The sequence below is a fragment of the Chrysochloris asiatica genome, unplaced genomic scaffold, assembly GCF_000296735.1.
Source record: "Chrysochloris asiatica unplaced genomic scaffold, ChrAsi1.0 scaffold00002, whole genome shotgun sequence".
Taxonomy (NCBI): domain Eukaryota; kingdom Metazoa; phylum Chordata; class Mammalia; order Afrosoricida; family Chrysochloridae; genus Chrysochloris; species Chrysochloris asiatica.
In genome coordinates, this window is record NW_006408520.1 from 38757351 (window position 1) to 38779904 (window position 22554).

A 22554-nucleotide genomic window follows, 5' to 3' on the forward strand; every position below is an offset into this window, starting at 1 on the left:
TGTACATTAGTCAAACTTCATGCCTAGCCAGCTGCTGCAGAAACCTATTCAAACCTGCCTATCTTTTTCTGCAAAGCACTTGCCTGACATCTTGTTAAACCTCTGTAATTTTCTTTTGATTACAATGCAGCCAGGCTTTCAGTGCTTTCTCAATTAACATTTGTCAAAAGCATCACAATCTTTTGTGGAAGTGTCAAATAACTGCTGCTGAATCAAGTTTTCAAAGGGAGTAGGGAATCAGCAAAAAGACAGAAAATGAAAAGGCAAAGTAAATGGCTCAAGTGCTATACCATCTTATGTATTCCTTGACACGGTGCTAAACAGTACATACACATAGTCATGTACCTGAAATACACAGTAACCATACTGTAATTAGTTATTTGTTAGCTATGCATCAGTAAACACTCAGAACAGCTGACCCAAGTAGATAATACTATTTATCTCTATTAAGTGCATAAAGTTTTATGCAACATTCTATAGCTATGTTCCATGTGTTCTTGGTAATATCTTTGCCTACCTTTTCACATTTTGACCAGCAAAAGAAGTTTATAAAAGGAATTAATTACTATTTTCTTCAGTAGTAAAGCAGTGAAACTTTGGGATAGTATGAAAGTAAACAAAAAAGTACACTTTAAGTGGCAAAATTCAATGCTTTGGGGGGATCATCTACAATTTCTTAGACATTGCAAGATTACAGTTAAACAAGATAAAGGAAGTGATTCATCCAGTGGTGAAGCTAGATATGTAGAAGGATTTGAGAAAAGATTATCTCTTTCCTCACTGGTAAGAACAAGTCCCAAATAGAGCATCTGGTTAGGAGAGTAGCTCACGCTTTACGCAGTACTTATGTGTTAAGTAATGTGCTAATCACCATTCCAGTACCATCACACTGAATTCTTACCACAAACCCATGAAGTAAGGACTATGTTTATCTTCCTTTCACAGTTGAGGACAAGGAGTCACAGGGAAGTTAAGTTCCACATCACTTGTCCACATCCTGAAGTGCTGTGATTTACTTTTCTAGGTTTTCATAAACTGGAAAATTATGGAATCCCTCTTGTTGTTGTTAAGAGTCATCAAATCGATTCCAACTCAGAGGGACCCTGTATAGGGTTTCTGAGGAGAGGCTGGTGGGTTTGAACTGTCAATCTTCCAGTTAGCAGTTCAGTGTTTATCCTACAGCACCACACCACGACACCAGAATCTCTCTTACTTGCTGTTAATCGGAGCATATTAACTGACACTGTGCTCTGTTTGAATCTCTGTAAGATAAGATGTAGGAACAGAAACATAACCTAAGATACTACAGCAATATCAGTAAAAGTTTCATAATGAAATTTGATTGGAAAAAGGTTCAAAAGAATATCCTATGATTGATATTAGAAAGCATGACAACTCATACTACAATAAATACAATTCTATCTAAATCCTATTTTACAGCTCTTTCCTAAAGTTATCAAGCATCCAGATTAACTGACTTGTAGTTCTGCCTATCATTTTTCATTTTTGAGTTAGGATCCATAGATAGTGGTAATAGCACATTTATAGGATGCCTAGGAAGATTCTAACAAACAAGCAGAATGGTTAATTTACTATTGGAGTGTTTAATAAGAACTTTCTATTTGTTACTATTATTTTCTTGCATAGGAAGATTTGAGGACAATATCAATTTATATTAAGGGTAATTTTCCCTCATTCAGTTCAGAGACATTAACTCTTTATTGACTGCATTATTTACATCCCTAGAGGGAATCTGTAGTCCAATAAAGCAAAAATGAACATTCATTCAGTTTACCCTTAATTCAATGTCCAAAAAAATTATCATCTTTTATTGAGTTTTCATTATTAGGGAAACAATGCTTCAGGAATATGCATTTAATGCTAAACAGTTCCTAAATGAATAAACACAACTGGCTTTCTTACTAAACGTTTTTCTGACTATTACTTCATAATTAGCCTAAGATAAATATTCAGGCACTGACAAACTCCAAGTAATGGTACAACATTTTATCATAATATTGGAGATATCAAATTTTAAAGAGATTAAATAAATCTAAAGTGAATCAGAGTAAGACAACAGAAATAGTTAAAATAGAACTGAATAGGGTTTTTTTTCCCCCTTAAATTCCCTACATGAGGGAGAAGGCAAAAGAGGAAAAACAGATCTACTTTAGGGGAAAAGAGTAACTGAACGAGGCAGAGACCACATAAGTCTAAAAATTCAAAGAAAAAAAAAGGATATATTTGAAAACTATTATCAGAACACTGAAATAATATGCTTGTGCTGTTAGGAATGAAAAGGCTTAGACTTATAAATGGAGAAAAGTATTGAAGCTAACACACTGTGAAACAGTCCACAATGAGAGATAAAAGGAATGGATAATTTTACAGCACAATTTATGCCTTGGCCATATACACAGTAGGCAAACCAGTATATAAGACTTCAACTGTGAATTCCAGCCAAAGCAGTCGATCAGTATTTAAGACAAGCAAGACCTGATTTCTTTGATTGCTTAGTACCAACATTTTCTGGATTTTGCTTCTGAAAACCTGACAGTGGCTTACTGGTGTGAATTTAATTTGTGGACCAGAGACCCCCACATGCATACTACATCAGCATACAACTATGGATGAAAGAGACAGAAGTTTCTAAAAGCATATGAAGATAAATTATAAGGAGGTAGCAAGCAGGAAAATAAGTGTTAAACACCAGCAAGAGAAATTCAGGCCAGAAAAAACAAACAAACAAACAACTTTATCACCAAAGGTTAAACAAGAAATGAAGAGGAATTTTCACTTTCTATAAAGATGTAAGAACAGCTAACTACTTGTGATGACAATCCAGTTATAGAAACTAACTTATACATGTCTACATTCTCATTTTCAAGGCTGCTAGTTGCTCTTTCCAAGAAGCATCTAAATTACCAAGGATTTTTCTATCTGAGATGGATCAAATTATTTACTAGAATACAATAAGCCAAATTTAGGAGACCTGGTGGCGTAGTGGGTTACTTGATGGGCTGCTAACTGCAAGGTTAGCAGTTTGATTCTACCAGCTGCTTGGCAGGAGAAACATGAGGCTTTCTTCTCCCATTAAGATTCAAAGCCTTGGAAACCCAAAACAGGGTCACTAGGAGTCTAAACACACTCGACAGTACACCACCACCATTACTTACTGTTAAGCCACATACGGAAAAATGATGCTATTTCTCATCTTTATATTCACCAAAGAAGTTGTCACAAGTAGATGGGCAATTATTGTTTGTTGACTTAAACCTTAACTTTATTCACAATTCTGTTGCCCAAGTATGATTTGTAAATTTCAATACATTTCTTTCTAACTTTTTCCCCTGTAGTTTTAGGCAAAGAAGAAATTTACTACCACTCAAGACAAGTATGAAGTCCTGGTGTGGTGCTTTAGGATACAAGGTTTGTAGTTCAAATCCACTAGCCACTCCTCGGAAACCCTGTACAGGGTCGCTAACAGTCAGAATGGACTCGATAGCACTTAACAATGAGGTAAGTGTAACAGCTCTGCCAGGGGAGCACACGTCATAAATAAGGTTAATAACGAGGGTCTGTGTAATGTAGTACTTGTTCATACTTGCATTTTTGACTCACATATAGGATAAAGGGAAAACACGGCATTAACTTTTAGGAAAACAATTTAAAAACATGAAACATCTCAAATTGCTGGCTTTGAGAACAGTAACAAAAAAAGTATATCTTAAAAGAAGCCCAGATGGTACAATGGTTGAGCACTCAACTGCAAAAGTTCCTGGTTTAAACCAGGGGCAGGGAACCGTTTTTCTGCCAAAACTTATAACATCATTCATAGGCCACACAAAATTACCAATTTGAAAATTTGCTCACTAATTTGGTCAAATATTTAATTAACTCAACACTACATTGATGGCTATGGAGTCCTGGTGTGGTGCTATGGGTTAATTTACCAGACTGCAAAGCTGTTTGAACTACAAGGTCAGCGGTTCAAGCTCACCAGTTGCTCCTTGGAAACCCTACACAGGGTCGCTGTGAGTCGCAACCGACTCATTCAACCGACGAGTCACAAGCGACGGCATTCAACAACAACAACAACAAAGTGATGGCTGGAACTGCAGTTGCCTTGGCAGAGCCAGATCAAATTATTTCACCGGCCTAATAGGGCCTGCAGGTCAGATGTTCCCCACACTGGTTTAAACCCACCAGTCTGCTTCCGTAAAGAAACCTTAAAGGGCAGTTCTAATCAGTCCTACAGTTTGGTATGTGCATCAACTTGATGACCACAGTTTATTTTTGTTGTTGTTCCTTTAGTTTTTAAAAATTTTAAAGAAAGGATTCTAACTAAACCCATTGCTGTTGAGTTAATGTCAACTCATAACCACCTTAAAAGAGAAGACTAGAATTTCCCATATGGTTTCCAAGGCTTTATGGAAGCAGACTGTCACTTCTTTCTTCAAATCTTTACAAAAGCACACTGCCACATCCTTCTCCCCACTTCTACATAATGTCCCAAATTAGCATTCCAATTAGAAAAAGGGATGACTTCTGCTTTAGACATTTTGACCTTATGACAATACTTAGACTATATGTGTGGGACTATAGCTATGGTTGTGCTAGGTGTGTTAGTTTAATATAATAAGATATTAATTTCTCTTCCATCCTGTTTAAGAGATTGATTTGATCACTTCATAAGATTTGCTGGTCTCTGAATTTCTGAAGTAACTTAACAATTTAAAATCCTAATTAATTCATTAAATTTAAGTATTAATTCAGACCTTAAAAACACAAACACCATTCTTTAAAGAGAAAAGACTTGTAATTTGTGCAACCACTATAATAATATATTAGTAGGTTAATATTTTTATCATGAGTATCAGGTAGCCTTATTTTAATAAAGCATTCATTTAGGCTAAAATTGTTTCCAACAGGACTGCACTCACTTAATAAACCAAAACACATATTTCCAAAGACATAGCAATTACTTTCGAAAAGTAATGATCCTTTAAAAAGATACCTAAAATGAAGACAAATAGAAAATACTAAGAGGTCTGTCTTCCATAAATCATTGCTTTGGATCATTTAATGCTCAGTTCTTGTATGACAGTGAAGAGTCACAGAAATATTGACTTACAGCTGTCACTAATCATCAGGAAATAGCAATGTGCAATTTTATATGATGACATAGAAAAGATGTTAGAAGATTCCCTTTTCTACCCAGAGAACAGCTGCCAAAACTTCAGAACACTTATGCCTGGCATTGAACATCTAGCCTTCCAATTCTCTTGAGATTCCTAACACATCATTTCCTTTAACCACTGACGCCAAGAAGTTAAAAGGTCTGCACGTAGATTGTAATCAATTCAGAAGTCAGGTAGGAAAAACAAAGCTAACAGGTTTGTCACTGGTATGATATTTTTAATAACGAAAAACTAAACTAACAGTACCCCAAAACTTTTGATGATGACATTTTAATAAAGAAATTTATAAAAACAAAATGGACAAAAATAAGGCTAAAATAGAAAATATATGTGATCATCTGAATTGCTATAACATTGTTCTTTGTGCTTTAATTATGAAAAGGAGACGATCCTAATGGATTAAAATAAAAAAGTTAATAAGCCTTTTAAGCGTAATCTCTTCACAAAACTGAATAAGCATTAACAAGCAACATTCTTACCTTGGGCAGGATCAGGTGGACCAAACTCCAGAGAATATCGTAAAATGAAGTTATTGTTCCATACATAGAGTTGATTATCTCTTGGATTGTAATCCACTGCAGCAATATACTGGTACTGGTTGGGGAAGGGAACATCTACATATTCTCCTCGATTTAATCTGGTGTTGTAGATGTAATCGATTGTGTTCTTGCCAGTTTCACTTTCATTGTCTTGGTAAACTGACCTGACTACGTAGAGGACTCCACATATCATAAAAGCATTTGATGCAGCACGCTTGTCATATACTGTCTCCCATGTTGCTTCAAATCGAAGAGTATATGGATTCAGTTGGCTAATAACTATCATTCCATTGTTCTGCTCAGTAGCATAAATGACCCATAAACCATTTTCATCAACTGCTAGGTCGATATCAGTCTTACCTCCCCATCTATATGGCGAGGTATCATGGTAATTGGCATAGTTAATTATGGCCTCACCACTCTTAATTCTAGTCCTCAAATCAAATTTCACAATATTCCTTGTTCTTTCTTTGTTGAAGAAGACAGCACCATCATATACCACAAATCCAGTGCCATCTACTCGATTTGGAAGTTTGTATGTTGTTGTTTGGCGGCTGTTTTGGAAATCTTCTAAAGAAGCATACTCTATCAAAGTATCAGTGCGGTAGGGAGTCCAGGGCATGAAATAAATTTTATCTGCAGCCTGAAGAGGGTCCTTGCACCAAGCACCTGCCTTTTGTTCAGCTTCATATATACAAGGCGAGTCCACAATTGCTTTCAAGGTCCCAGGACACACAAAAACTAACAGTCACAGAGAAAAGACAAGAATTAAGCCAAGTTAAAAATTGTATCAGGAAACATAAATTTTAATGTTCATAAATAAAAAAGATAAATGAACTTTATTAACACCCAATCATACCAAAATTTCAACTTAATCTAAGTACTACCCTTCTTGCTTGAAGTTAAATTAATCAATGTACCAGCGTACAACAAAGTGGCCAGGGTTTATTTTCTCAAATACATAAGGTTTAAGATCACTCATAACTGAACTGACAATTTAAGTGTTTTGCTGAGTATTTTAATCTTCTAATTTGGTATTTTATACTTTAAAACATTGAACATATATTTAACACTGTACAAAGTATTTTACTTTAGTCCAAATATCATATCCTCTCCCAACCCTCTTTTAAACTCCCAAAACAAAACAAAACAAAACAAAACAAAATAAAGCAGATAGAAAAAAACACAATGTGAATGCTTACTTAGAACTTTTAAACAAGTTAGACTAACAACAAAGGTGTTTCATTTTAAAGAACATAAATACTCGGAAAATGCAACTAGAAGCAGGGAAAAGTAAATACAAGGAAAGCAGTGGATGAAACGACCAGGAAACGCTGTAACCATGGCATGCTATGGAGAGGGTTCTGGAAGCCAGGCAAGATGACAAGTGAATAAGAAGAAAATACCCAAGGGTGTCAGAAAAAGAGTCAAAGGGTGAAAAAAGAACAGAGAAAGGAAACCAACCCCTCCTCGCAGACTTCAGAATGTATACCCCATCATCAGATTTAGCACTCAAATAATTTCATTGTAACAGTCGACTTCTTTATGAGATCCTGTTGATTATTTTAATATCAGAAGTGTTGTGAGGGAAGGGAAGGGAGGAGGTTAAGAAGGTTAACATCCATAAGGCACATAACAAGGAGCTGGGGTTTTGGCTGTGTACGTTATTTACCTTTTTGCTCCACTTCTATTTTAAGCATTGGAAGAAAACATAAAAAAACAGGTACAAGGAAAAAAGAAAAAAGATTAAAATAAATTGATTATTAGACTAAGACTGAATTCGTTAACAGACGCTAAATATAGAAGAGTAAGAGCTGCACTACTTTGGATAAAGAGAAACACACAACAGGAAAACCTAGCAGGAGAAAGATTCTAAAGTTACATAAAAGAACATGGATCAATCATTTCAGTAGATTAAGGAGGCAATACAAATATGTTGCCATGTTGCTTCACTTAGTGTACCTGAATAAATAATGAAACTCTTTACTAATGCATGGTATACATATTCTTGCCTTTCTGAAATCACTCAGCATTCTTACCAAGTTTTACTTAATATATGTATGCTATAGACATAGATGCATGCATAGGTGTACCATCTCCATTTATCATATGTGCCATTATTAAACTTACTAAAATTAGGTAAGCATAACAACAGGAAAATACAATTTCTAAAAGTCACAATTAAATTTTAGAGCTGAGGTTAATTAATAAATATTGATATGATCACATTTCCCCAAGATATTTTGTTGGAGGAAATACATAACTAGGCATATCAATATACACTTCAATTGCTTTTCTATTAACTTTTATTTCTAGAATAATGCATCTGAAACATTTTTTAAATGCCTCCTTTTCAGAAATATATAAATCTCCACATACCCCAATAAGAATTTTGATAGGGTGGGGTAGGGAAATGGCTTTTCTCTTCACTAAAAATAATTTTAATTATTTAAGTCTGTATATACTTTATCTTATAAAATTATTTTATCTCAAACATTATTACTAAGTCTATATAAAAAAGTAAGCATAATACATACAAGGGAAAAGCAAGCACAGTAGGCAAGGAAAAAAAGGGAGAAAGAATTATGGTTAGCTCATTATGACATTTTCTACCATCATCAATTTACACAGAAAGCAAGCTTGCATGCAAAGACAATCATACATACTGAGCATTCAAAGCAAATACCTCACCCTCACCTCCACAGACCCCATTAAAAGGTAAATGCTTTCATAAAATGAACCTGATTAGTAAGGTTAAATGACCCTCCCTCCAAAACAACAACAACAAAACAATCCCTTCTCCAATAAGTTTAAAGAATATATAGTTATAGGAAAACCCATTGCTGTGGAGTTGATTCCAACTTTTAGTGACCCCATAGGATAGCGTGGAACTGCCCTAGGGTGTCCAAGCCTATCATCTTTATAGAAGCAGACTGCCACATCTTTCTTCCAGGAAGTGGCTGATGGGCTTGAACCACCAGCCTTCAGGTTAGCAACTGAACTCTTAAATGCTGTACCACCAAGGTTCCTTAGTTATAGGAAGGGTTCTATGTATGGATTTTGCCAATGAATAATTTTCTAACTACTACAAACTTAAAATATTATTTTAGATAGTCTGTAGACTTTGAAGTATGTTGCCTGGATTTCATAAAGTATTCAGATTAATGTCTGTGAATCTCTCTCTTTCCTTATTAAAATGAATCAGGATGTGCTAACACTACATCTCCAAACTGATTACTCCAAGACACTGTAGTTGCACATTTCATTAAGATGTCTTAGCTTGATGAATTTTTTTAAATTGCAATAATTCATCAAGATTTAACTATGACCTGAAACAACTATAGGAGAAAAGTATACAAATATTTTTGCCATAGTAATAGTATATAACCTTTCACATTGAGGCAACACCTTCTTGTTCCAACTGGGTCTATTTAACCACTTTCAGAAAACATATTTCTTCCTAAAAATGTGTGATTCTGACTTTATCCTAGTAAACAGAAGCGATTCGGTATTATTGACCTGGAGACAGTACTTTTTTATAAACCACTAGTCCTAAAATGGTCCTTCGGTGAAGAGCAATATTATACCTGCTTAAAATGAATAACGGAAAGGCATGATGGGAAAATCAGAATAAGATAAATCATTAGTGGGGTGACTGCTCAGACTACATTTGTATACAGCTATGTGCTTTTTAGGAATGGATGGATGGTTTTACTGAAATAATACATTTTAAATATGTTCAATATTAAAAATAGAACTCAAAACAAGTTTGATAAAGGACGTAGAAAGTATATTTTATGTTTTCCTTTAATTGAAAATGGCTGGATTTTATTATTTGAAACACTGAGATGACAGTGTAGTTGCTGAGGAAAGTATTAAATGCAGAAGGCTCCATTGTTTTGTGGTTTAACTGATACCAATTATATCAAAGGAAAAGAACACACAGAAGAAATATATATAATTTAAGAGTAGGATGAAAGTTGACAAGTAACACCTACACATAAAACTAATAAAAAAAAGCCTTTTGCTGTTTGATGAATCAAATAAGATATGAATTTTTAAATGAAAGAAAAACAGACATCCCCCACATAATGATTTTATGAGAATCCAAGGAACAGGTATCTGTCAAATTAACTTTGTAAGACCCTTTAGAAAGTTTATCAACCCACATGAACATAAAGAAACAATAAAATTAATGAAATAAGCATTCTCTACCACATGCTCAGTATATGTATATATATATATATAAAGTAACTTGTCTGAAAGGACTATGAATTAACTCATAAAAATACATTTACTCTTCTGTACACCAAACACAAAAATATGACCCCATCAACATTAGTGTAGGACTACAGGGATATGTAAGACAAGAAACTGACTGAAACAAACAAAAGCCTAAATTCTCTGTATCTGAAGTGACACACTATTTCATTTTGAATAATTTCACTGGCTTATTAGTATTAATAATAATTGAATCAGTAATAGTCATTTTTGGTTTTCTCATGAAATAAAATTTATAGTTAAAATTCAGTTATAATCAATTAATGATCATTTGAAATGAGAGCGCAACAAAAAGCAAAACTAAATCCTGCCTGTACTGTGTAAAATTCCAGTCTGATTAATTCCCTTTATTCTCCAAGGTCTTTATGACTCATTAAGATCACTTGCAAATGCACATACATCCAACTCCTAACATTTAGTTAGTGACAAAGGATATCCTACATAAATACATTTTGGATATAAACATTACCTAGCTAAGTATTTATATATAAATATACTAAGCAAAGCAATTAACAGGATTTGTAATGATTTCTGTGGAGCAGAATTTACTGTAAAAATGTAACAAATCCAATTATATTAAGAATACAAGAAACAATGTGGAATGGATAAAACTCCTGGAAGAAACTGGCATCAAAACAAGTGGGAAGAAAGACTTAATAAATGTTATCTGATGATGACAATTTGACAATTTTCATCAACTGAATAAAAGTAGAAATGGTATACAAATGTCACAAAGTATGCAATAACAATTAAAATAAAAGCTAGAGATTTAAAGTAAGTGTGTGGGATGAGCATAATGGACTAAAGAATAAAGGGGGAAAAGGAAGCGAACAGATACAGAAATACATGGTCCTCTTTTGGATTCAAAAATATCATCTGCATTAAATTTTTTAATTAATAAATGTAATTTATAGTGTGCCACTACTGTACAGCATACAGGTATTATAATTTATTGTGTTCTTTAAAAAGGAATGGGGGGAGAAATAAATCCATAGACTTATTTTGGCTCGTGCACACATCTAGAAAGATAACAGAAAATTAATTGCTGTTGGTTTATTTGTTGTTGTTTTTTTTGAAAGGACAGAAACTAAAAAGAACAGATACTTCTCCAAGTATAGCTATTTGAAAGTTTAATATGCATCATACAACACTTCTGGAGAACTGAAAAAGTAAAATTTTGAAAAGTTAGATGTTCTAGAAGACATCCACAATTTTCCTTTCATAAACAGCACAAGAAATTTTAAGAGTCAACAAATAGAATTTTCTTAATACTGTTATTAGTCCTAAGACTAGGTTACAGGAACTGGCTCCAAAAAGACACAATTCATGGCAGCTCTGACTGATTCCACTGTTTGGAAATGGATTCTGTATTCCTTTTCCAATTTGAGGGCAGAAATCAAGCTAAATTCAAGCGAAAGTGACTTTATGGAATAAAATAATTTTGGTTAGCTCAAAACAATACAATGCTCCTCTAGTGGCATGGGAGGGTGGTTATCTAAGTCATCAGCACGATACATAGGAGAAACGATATCAAGATCAGTGCACTCAGTAGGCTTCCAATCCTACAAGTGGTATAGGAAAAATAAAAATAAAAAACTGAAAACATAAAGGCATCCATTTCACAGCAATACAGGAACACAGAGCAGGGATGAAAAGAAAGATAATCTGTGTTTGGCCTTTATCTGATACTCCGACAAAAGCCAATTTGTACAATTGTAACAGACAGAAGGGAAAAGAGAGAGTGCCTTCATGGTAGGTGTAAGAATATTTTACTACCTTGTTGGACATACCACACCTGAATTTGGCCTTTGGTTTTACAAATATCGTTAACTGTCTATAGTTTAGAATCTATCAGAACTTCGTGATCAAGTTTTTGAGATTATAAAAGGGACACAAGAACTATTTCAAATCAGTAAAACTGCTAAGTAACTTTTATTGTAAAAGCCTGTGAGCTAAGTGGCATGACAGGAACTTAAAAAAAGACGAAAGCAAGAGCATGAAAACACTTTGGTTTTTTAAATAAACAGTTAAAACCTTTAAGGGTATCTATAAATTGTAATTTTCTCCTGAGATCAGAACAAAATGTAATTTAAAGTATAAATTCTGAGATTAGAAGTAAAACCACATAAAATAAGAACATTTGAGGAAGCCTACTTATAAAAACTTTAACAGGATTTCAAATATCCTTCTGTAGGATCTTATTTAAAATGAGGCTACAAAACATTAAAAGTAGAAATATGTGTAAGGTTATGCTATAGCTATCTAGTTTATGTAGAGTTAAGATGTCAACACTGGATCTGGTAAAGAAACGCTCCTTAACTGCAATGGAACAAAAAGGAGAGCACTTTGCCTCAGTTACTTCGAAGGTAGCTTTTACCAGGCACTAAACAGCAGGTAGCCATTCAAGTAGCTCACGATGAAAACTGAAGTCAATTCCTTCTTTAGAAAACTGTGAGCCAAACCAATTTGTCAGCAACTGGTATTGGGCAAAAGTACAGATTTCTATCTGGCCTATTGAATAGCTAATTCAAGTTTGTTTTCTGGAAAAACACTAGCCTTAAAAGCCAAACACTTAAGAACACAGACAGACACTTGGCCAGCATCACATTATGGCTTCCTTCCACACTTCATGAAGCTAATTGGAGGCCCGAGTCTGTTAGTGCTCTGCATGCATAATGGTTTTGTAGGCCATAAACATATGCTTCTTTCACATGTGTAGTTTCCCAGCATCAACAAGGAATGCTGGAGAAAGTGAAAAATAAAAATGTCATACTTACTATAAGGGACACATTCATATTGGACTTCAAGGTATTTGTATGTTCCAGGACATGGGTCAGGAAATACATCTGACCCAGTAACTACGATACACTGTGTTCGATTGTTGCACCTGCAAAACAAAATGAATCAAGCTTGTGTAAAATTATTTTACTGGATTATTTTAGATAAAGAAAGATACAACAGATTTATATGTTCTTCAAGTGATTAGGACCATAAAACATTACAATATTCAATTTTTCTACATTCCTAAGAGTTACAAAACTCATATTTTCTTTGTTGTAATATTTCTATGTTTTGAATCAAACTAAATTTTTACATAAGGTAAAAAGAAAATACCTAACTGTTCTCTATTACTCTACTATTAGTTCTAATTTGAATTTTTAATATATTCAATAGAACTGGAAAAGGGGAGTGAGTATGATGTATCCACCTTACCAGGATATTTTCTGGCATACTTCAGAATTAAAATTATAATAACAAACCATGGTATGGTCTACATAAAGGACAGAATGTACTTCAAGCATCTGGCTCGTATTGACTGGTTAAAGTTCTCGGCTGCTAACCGAAAGATCAGCTGTTTGAATCCATCAACCGCTTCTCAGGAGAAAGATGAGGCATTCTCCTTCCATAAATATTTATAATCTTGGAAACCCTAAGGTTTCCTAATATCGATATTAGTTCTATCGGTACTCTAGAGTTGCTACAGTTGGAATGAACTCAACAGCAGTGGATTTATTTTATTTTATTTTTTTTGTCTTTTTTCCCAAGCATTATAATTAATATTGTTAGTCCATACTGTACAACTAGGTTCTTCTAAACATTTTCCAACCTACTCAGGGCAACCCATGTGTATGAGTAGAACTGTGCTCTACAATATTTTCAATGGCTTATTTTTTGGAAATAGGTCACCAAGCCTTTTGATCAGTAACCATGTCAATCACTTTCAACACCGAGGACTAGTCTTCTATATCATGCTGTTGTTAAATTATGTTAAGTTCATTCCAACTCAGCAACCCTTTATAGCATTTCAGAGGAGTGGCTGGTGGTTAGCAATACAGTGCTTATCCTACAGCACCATGGCAAAATAAGTATTCCTAAAAATACAACACTAAAAAGAACAAATCTAGCAAAATTCCTAGACTATTCTATTTACTTCTTTTTGTATTATCACAATTCATCATGATAATTCTATTAAGTTAGAATTCTAGGTAATATAATATTTATTAAAATCCTATGCATTTGTCCAGATGGTCTTTTTATTTCGTCTCTATTAATGTTAAACTTTATAAGGACAAGAAATATTTCCTTTATAATTTGATTTGATTACAACCCAATGGAGTGTAATATTTGCAGAATTTTTATTATGTTTTCTAATAAGTATATAAATTAAGAAGTCAAAGCAAGCAGAACAAGAACATTATAACAAAATTTATTTAGCAATTTGAATACCAGATATTCTAATGTGCATAATATAACTAAACTACAAAATGAAAATATAAAGGAAGAACAAGAAGCCCAGTTTCCAGAATAAACAGAAGGAGAATCATACTAAGGAGGGTTACAGGAATCCTAGTGTGGCACTGTAAGATAAGCTCTGGGCTCTTAACCTCAAGGCCGGCAGTTCAAACCCACCAGTTGCTCCTTGGAAACCCTATATAAAGTCACTATGAGGCAGCAGGACTGACTTGATGACACTTAACAAGAAAAATGTCACGCACTTTGGGGGCATTATGACATGACATCATGTCATGACTATGACATCAAAATCATGTTTATTTTCCTTTCAACAGCAATAAAACCTGGAAACTCCTGTAGAATTAAACATGTCTTACAGTTCAAAGCATAATACAATGAACTTCATAGGAGAATCTTAGATACTGAATAATTATAATCAGTATTGCTTATACAAATGCCCAATTGATGATACTTTTTATCACAAACAATTCATAATACGAGTCCTGGTATGGCACTGCAGGATAATGAGCTGGGTCACAAGGTCAGTTTGAACCTCAAAATTGGTGGTTCAAACCCACCAGCTACTCCTTGGAAAGCATAAAGAACATTTTAAAAGTAAGAATATTTTTGCAAGAAGTATAGAAAGAGATATAAGGTTTCCTGCTTCTATTTTTTTTTGTTTAAAATAAGACTAAGAACACCATAATATAAAAAAAACAAAACAAAACAAAAAAAACTGCTGACCATACTTACTATTTCTGAATAACTTTGTTAGTAATCTGACCACAATTACAAATTCAAATTAATGCTAAAGACAATTAATATAATTTATAAGAACCACATAACTTTTATTTCTTTTATCAATCACACAACATAAAAGCATTCCTTTAAGATGGCAAAGTATCAGTGTCAGAATTCAACTAAAGTTGAATTCAATAGAATTTAGCAGATAAAATCACTAAATTTCTAAAACTCATGGCCTTCCAAGCGGACCAAAAATGTTAATTAAACATTTGGAAATTTCCAATATATAACAGAATTACAGAAAAATGATCTTGAGAAATACTAGAATTTAAAAGTTAAAAACTGTCAGCAAAGATTAGCAGTATATGAAAACAACTGTAAACAGTATATTGGAGCTTCTTGTATCAGTATCATGATCCATGAAAGAATCCATGACTTTAGGAGATCAAATTATGGAAATAAAATACAGACTGTAAATTCCAAAATGAATGAAGAATCCTTAAATTTTCAAAGATGGAAAAAAGATGGAAAAGAAATACCCCAATGTAAGTTGTTAGTACTAAGAAAAATCTTTAACCAATACATTGCTGATAAGAGTTGTTGTTGTTGTGTAACACTAAAATGCTATCACTTTAAGAAAGGGGACATGAAAGCTTACTCAATCAAAGGAAATTCCCATCAATAGCTATGTTTCATGTTTTCATTCTAATGAAAAGGAAAATAATTCAACTAAGCCAAAAAAACTAAAACAAAAACAAAAAACCTGAAAAATGTGTATTCTCAGCTCTGGGCATTATACCTACTCTTTCCCCTACAAAAAACAATTGATTTAAGAATAAAATATCATTGGGTTAAAATTTAAAAGGCCAGATATACCTTGCAGATTCATTATGGCAATAATCTACACTTTTCTTAAATGTTTAGCATAAATTGTTGTTATTATGCGCCACCCAGTCAGTTCCGACACATAGCAACCCTCTATATGGTTTCTGCAGAGAAACTAGTGAGTATGAATCACTGACTTTATGGTTAGCAGTACAGTGGTGATCCTTCAGCACCAAACCAGAAGTTCCTAAACATAAGTATTGAATATGATTTTATTATAAAAAAGATAAAAGAGAAATATGTAGATGCTTAGCTATGATTGGAATATATTTTCATTAAAAAATGGGGATTCTAGACATACTTCAAACATCCTAGCTTTCAAGACTGATCTTACATTATTTAATATTTAAAAACATATCAATGAGTAAGAATAAGTTAATATATACAAATATAGATAATACATATAAAAAATTAACAATGAGTAAAGGTAAGTTTTCAATATGTAGTAAACGGCCCAGCAGCACAAGAATTAGCTGGGAACCTGTAGAAATGCATATTCACGAGTCAGACACACTATGTGAAAACTACACTACAAGTTTAAGAAGTCCAGGCAATTCTAATGTAATCAAAAGTATGACAATCACAGAGTTAAGACAGCTTTAAACGTTTTGATCAAGAATACAAGTATATGACAATACATGCTCTTATTCTATACATTTAAAAAACAGGTGATATAAAAAGTGACCAGTACAATTTATAAAGGAAACATATGATAAAGTTTATAATGTTAACATGATGTTTTATTCTAAGACTCAAGTGCTTTTGTTGCTTTAATGCTGAGCGAATGTGCATTTTCTAAATATTTCAAAAGCTGGAATTTAACACATGTAGAGGTAAAGTCAGATGTTATCCTGTGCTTTATTGACTATGCAAAAGCACTTGACTGGGTAGATCATAACAAACCATGAATACTATTGCGAAGAATGGGGATTCCAGAACAGTTCATTGTGCTCGTGTGAAACTTGCACATAGACTCAGAGGCAGCCATTTGAAGAGAACAAAGAAATACTGAATGTTCAGAACAAGTGTGCACCAGGACTGTATCCTTTCACCACACTTACTCAATCTGTATGCTGAACAACTAATCTGAGAACCTGGATTTTATGAAGGAGAATGTGACTGTGAAGAAGACTAACAACCTGTGATATGCAGATGATACAACATTACTTACTTGAATTGAAAAGCACATAAACTACATACTGATGAGGTTCAAAGACTACAGTCTACAGTATGGATCATACCTCAATGTGAGGAAACAAAAATCCTCAGAACTGAACAAATAACATCATGATAAACAGAGAAAAAACTGAAGTTGTTAAAAACTTCATTTCGCCTGGATCCACAATCAATACTCATGGAAGCAGCAGTCAAGAAATCAAAAGACGTATTAGTACATTAGGACAATATTCTGTAAAATATCTTTTTTAAACGTTAAAGAGCCAAGGTGTCACTCCGAGGACTAAGGTACACCTGTCCCAACCCATAGTATTATCAATTGCCTCATATGCATGTAAAAATTGAATGACAAATAAGAAAGAACACAGAATATGCAAACATTTGAATTATGGTATCAGCAGAGAATACTGAAAGTACCACAGAATGTCAGAAGGATAAATAAATCTGTGTTGGAACAACTACAGCCAGAACGCTCCTTAGAAACCAAGATGGCAAGTATTAGTCTCTAGTACTATGGACATGCTGTTAAGAGGGGTCAGTCCCTGGAGAAGAACATCAGGCTTTGAAAAGTGGAGGGTCAGAAAAAAGAGAATGGCCCCAACAAGATGGACTGGCACAGGGACAACATCAAGGGGCTCAAACATAACAAGTGGGGCAATTGTGCAGGAATGAGCAGTGTTTTATTATGTTGTGTATAGTATGAATTGGAACCAAGTCAATGGTTCCTAACAACAACTTTTTGTTGTTGTTATATATTTTTTTTTTAATAGAAAAAAGGGCTAGTCATTTTTTTTCACATGACTGTATAATAAACACTGAAAAATGCCATCTGTAAATTATTCCAAATATTATTTTTGGTTTCCACTTCCAGGCTGGTGTATTAAATATTTCTTCCTCTAACTTTTTAAATATTCTAATCATGCATTGAGTATAATATTTAACCTGGGAATTCTATATATGACTGAAAATAAATCTAATAATGTTTTATTTCATCATCAAGGTCAAATACCACAGAAGTATTATTTCTGATATAAATATCCCTAAAATTTAGTGTAACAATTAGTAAACAATTACATAACACACTAATCACAATTTTAAAAAAAATTATAAATGCTGCATAAAGATCATAAAACTGCTTTAAGTGGAGCAAATCACTGAATTTGAAAAATAACAAAGTGCATCCTTATAGTCTTTCTTAAGGAGCTCTGGTAGCATAGTGGTTACGAATCAGGCTGTGAACCTTAAGGTCAGCAGTTCAAAACTACCAGCTGTTCTGCAGGAGAAAGATGAGGTTTTCTGCTCCCGTAAAGATTTACAGCCTTGGAAATCCTGTACATGATCACTATGAGTAGGAACCAACTCCATGGCACATAACAACAACATAGTCTTTCTAGGAATCCTGGTGTGGCACTATGGGTTAATGCGCTAAGCTGCAAAGTCGGTTTGAACTTCAAAGTTGGTGGTTCAAGCTCACCGGTCGGTTCTTGAAAACCCTCTACAGGGTCATTATAGGTCAGAACTGACTTGATGGCACTTAACAACAACAACATAGTCTTTCTACCTAAGCTGAAGGAGAGGGAGAGTCTATTCAGGAATAAATCAACTCAATATCTCAAAAGATGAAGAAAAAAAAAAAATCTGAATCCTCCTATGCACAAAGAAATACCAATTTATCTACTTACTAGCAAAAATTAAACATTTAAAGTTGATAATGCCCAGACTTGTACACAGTATGTAGGAGAAGAAACTTCAAGAACTAATTTAAAAATAATTAATTAATTAATCTTTTAGTCATCACAATTGCTATTAGTTGCTGTCCCAAAGAGTCCACTCACTGTGTGCAGAGTAAACAACTCCAAAGGATTTTCAAGACAGTGACCTTTTGAAAGTAGAACTCCAGGACTTAATTTCAAGATGCCGTTGGGTGGGTTTCAACTGCCAATCGTTCAGTTAGTACTCAAAAGCGCTTAATCATAGGCACCAAACCCAGGAACCTGCCATCACAATTAGTTGCTTGTAACAAGTTGAAAGCTCAGTATTACAAATAGTGTATTTTGATCCAAGTCAGGCTGCTAGCCTCAAGGTCAGCAGTTTGAAACTACTAGCTGTTCCGTGGGAGAAAGATGAGACTTTCTGCTCCCGTAAAGATTTACAGCCCTATGCAGTGTCGCTATGAATCAGAACCAACTCCATGAAACACAACCACCAAACACCACCACCAAACATAATCGATGTTCTCAGGTCTCAATATTAACAGATATGGCATCCACTAAACTTTTTAAAACTTAAGATTTCTCTAGGAAATATGTGCAATTAATGAAAAGGGCACTTTATAAAAGAGTATCAATTATAGTTATATATATACTAGTGTGTGGAAACTACTTAGAAATTATTGTCATATACATATTAACAAAAATATTATGAAATAACATTTTTATTGTTAACACAGTAGTGTGCTTCATTACGACTAAAATTTTCTTAATAACGAACTGTTAGCATAGTTGCTTTTCCTTAATCTTTTAAAACTGTAAGAAAAAGTTTAATAGCACAATGTACATTGCTATTATATGAAAATAAGCTGTATAAAAAAAAATCAACAAGTTTTGTTGATTTAAAAATCTCTGGTGAATAAAACAAAATCATTTGCTAATGGAGAAGATTAGTAATTAACAGCAAAGGCTTTTTTGAATCACAGGGGTGCTTGCTTAGTTCTGAGACCTTACAAAATGTATTAAACTCTTCAACCTCAGCTTTGTCATCTGTGAAATGTAATGTTCACTTCCTTAGATATTTGTTGTTAAGGTTAAATGAGATATTGCATGTGAGCTCTTTGTACAATGCCTTGATTATATACCTTGGTAAGTGTAAAGTAGTAACAAATCATAAATAATAACAGACATATATTTGCAGAACTTAAAGAGGCAGAACATGTTTATTCTTCCAGAGTTGTCCTTGTACTCTGCATATTATTTCCTGTCTACAGCTTTAAAAATAGGCCAAACTATTCATGCAGATTTGTTTCCATTTCAACTCTAATCTTGAATTGTACAATGCCCAACAAATTGCTTTTACTCTTCTTTTGATTATCTTATGCTCATTATTACACTTTACCAAGTGCAAAGTATGGAGATGAGATTCCATGTGTAATCTATTGTGAGAGGTGTTTTAATCAATAGTCTTGTTCTGCTGATTAAGCAGGGGCTTCTGTTTTGGCAAGATAACATTAGTTTCTCCAGTCATGCTCCAAAAACCATTGGGAATCTTCAGCAGATCATTAGATATGCTACAATAAAGCTTTGGTACATTCTCTTTTCTTCTTTAAATTACTTCTTCACTGTCCTATCATTTCCCGTCACTGATGGTACTGCATTATTATTGCAGCTCCCCTGAAACTTGCACTAGAGCTATGTCTCCAGGCCATAGGATGCCATTTTCAATTGAAGCTTCTGCTTGAAAATATAAATTAAGAAAATTTCATTATCTCCTGCCAGGGGCCATTATTCACCACAGTTCTAGGAAGATTAAAAATGCAAAATCTACCGACTTGAACAAATACTTTAGCATGCAGAAGAAAAGCTCAGTATATCATGACAGAAACTAAAAATTCCAAGTTTGCTGAAACTTGTAGTCATCCTCCAGAATAGACCAATACTTTATTGGATATATATATATTCAAGGAAGAATATTTTAACAAGTTCAAACTCTTAAAGGCACATGCTATTTTAAAAATTCAATTATAAAATACTACCAGCAGGAGGTCTGTTCCATGTCTGGACTACTGTGTATCTTAGCTAAAGCTGTTTACTTTTTGGAGAGGAAATAAATATTTTCAAGGTACCAGGGGCATCATATGACATGACATTTCCCCCAAAGTACCAACTATAAGCAGATCACATGTACAAGCTTACAGCTTACACTACATTCCGCTGTGAAGAGAACCTCTATAGTTGAATTATTGTAAATATGGATCCATTCTCTAATTAGCAGTATATTCACCCTTGAGTCTCAATTACTACTGAAAAATATATTTCATGAGTATGTTGTTGTTGTTGTTACGTGCCATCGAGTCGGTTCCGACCCATAGCGACCCTGTACAGGGTTTCCAAGGGTGTAAATCCTTACGGGAGTAGAAAGAGTTTGTTTTATTCAATTGGATGAGTTTAAGAAATCTAGAAACCTTACTTCAGCAGGCAAAGAAAAAGAGAAAAGAAGTTGCCAACCTATAATTCTTACTGAAGTCTTTTATGTGCCTGGCACATCATAGAAATTCAGTGTTTTTCAATGAATAAAACAACAATGAATGGCTATTTCTGCTCATAAATAAGCACCAGACAGCCAATTTTGCTTCAATCAGCTATATCTGATTCTCAGATAATTCTGTCAATTTGGAAATAGTTTTGTATCATGAAAGCTAGCAATATAGCACCTCAGAAATTGATTATCTTATTTAAGGACAGGGTGGGGGACCACCCTTTGGCTTCCAAATCACTTGTGGATATAGTATTGGGGCCAAATTTGTAATAAATTTTTATACATACAGCATATGATCTTAAAACACTAATTGTTGTTAAGTGCCATCAAGTCAGTTCTAATTCACATCAATCTTGTATAGAGTTTTCAAGGAGCAGGTGGTTGATTTGAACCACCAACCTTGCAGTTCAAATCGACTTTGTGGTACAGTGCATTATCTATCCTGCAGCACCACACCAGGAATCCTTTTGCCTAAATAAACTGGGAGGGGAGGAAAAAGCAGTCATGTTCCAAGATACAAAGATCTTCACAGAAAAAAATAGGAAAACCAAGTCCAATGTTAAATAATATCTTTGTTGTTTCTCATTGTTCTTTAAACTTTATAATAAGATGCTCTTTTATCGTCTGTATATTTTGTTGTTGCTGTTGTTAAGTGCTGTCGAGTTGGTTCTGACTCATAGTGACCCTGTATATGGTTTCCGAGGTACGACTGGTGAATTTGAATCGCTGATTTTGCAGTTCAATTGACCTTGCAGTCCAGAGCATTAACCCTCAGAGCCACACCAGGACTCCATTTTCTTAGCGCTATTTTGTAAAGCTAAGAAAAATCCTGCTTCCTTTAAATATTTATTAATGATGATTTGTGAGCCTAACTAATTGCTAAGTAAACATAACATTAGGAAGCTAAATGGTGTGTAATTAATATGGCAAAAAAGAGGTGTTCTAGAGTAACGTTCCCATTTGTCACATAACGATGTTCTCATAATTTAATAATTTTCAGTCTATAAGATTTCTTTTTGCAATATAGATGTTAATTCTTCAGGCCTTATATAGGTTAGAATATATATAAAGCGGTGGTGGTATGCCGTGGAGTCAGTTCCAACTCACAGTGACCCTGTATAGGGTTTCCAAGGATGTAAATCTTTACGGGAACAGAAAGCCTCATCCTTCTCCCATGGAGCAGCTGGTAGTTTCGAACTGTTGACCTTGAGGTTAGCAGCCCGACTTGTAACCACTACGCTACC

The 22554-nt window shown here is 34.0% G+C and overlaps 1 protein-coding gene across 3 annotated transcripts in view; it reads right to left on the reverse strand.

The window, feature by feature from the left end:
• Positions 1–22554, reverse strand: part of LPHN2 (latrophilin 2) — a 228861-nt gene that overhangs the window by 46159 nt on the left and 160148 nt on the right. For all 3 annotated transcript variants that reach the window (XM_006831011.1, XM_006831013.1, XM_006831012.1), the window contains exons 4-5: positions 12799–12908; positions 5681–6481 (exon numbers count right to left, since the gene is read on the reverse strand). In XM_006831011.1, the coding sequence (XP_006831074.1) occupies positions 5681–6481; positions 12799–12908 (911 nt within the window). The remainder of the gene's footprint in view (positions 1–5680; positions 6482–12798; positions 12909–22554) is intronic.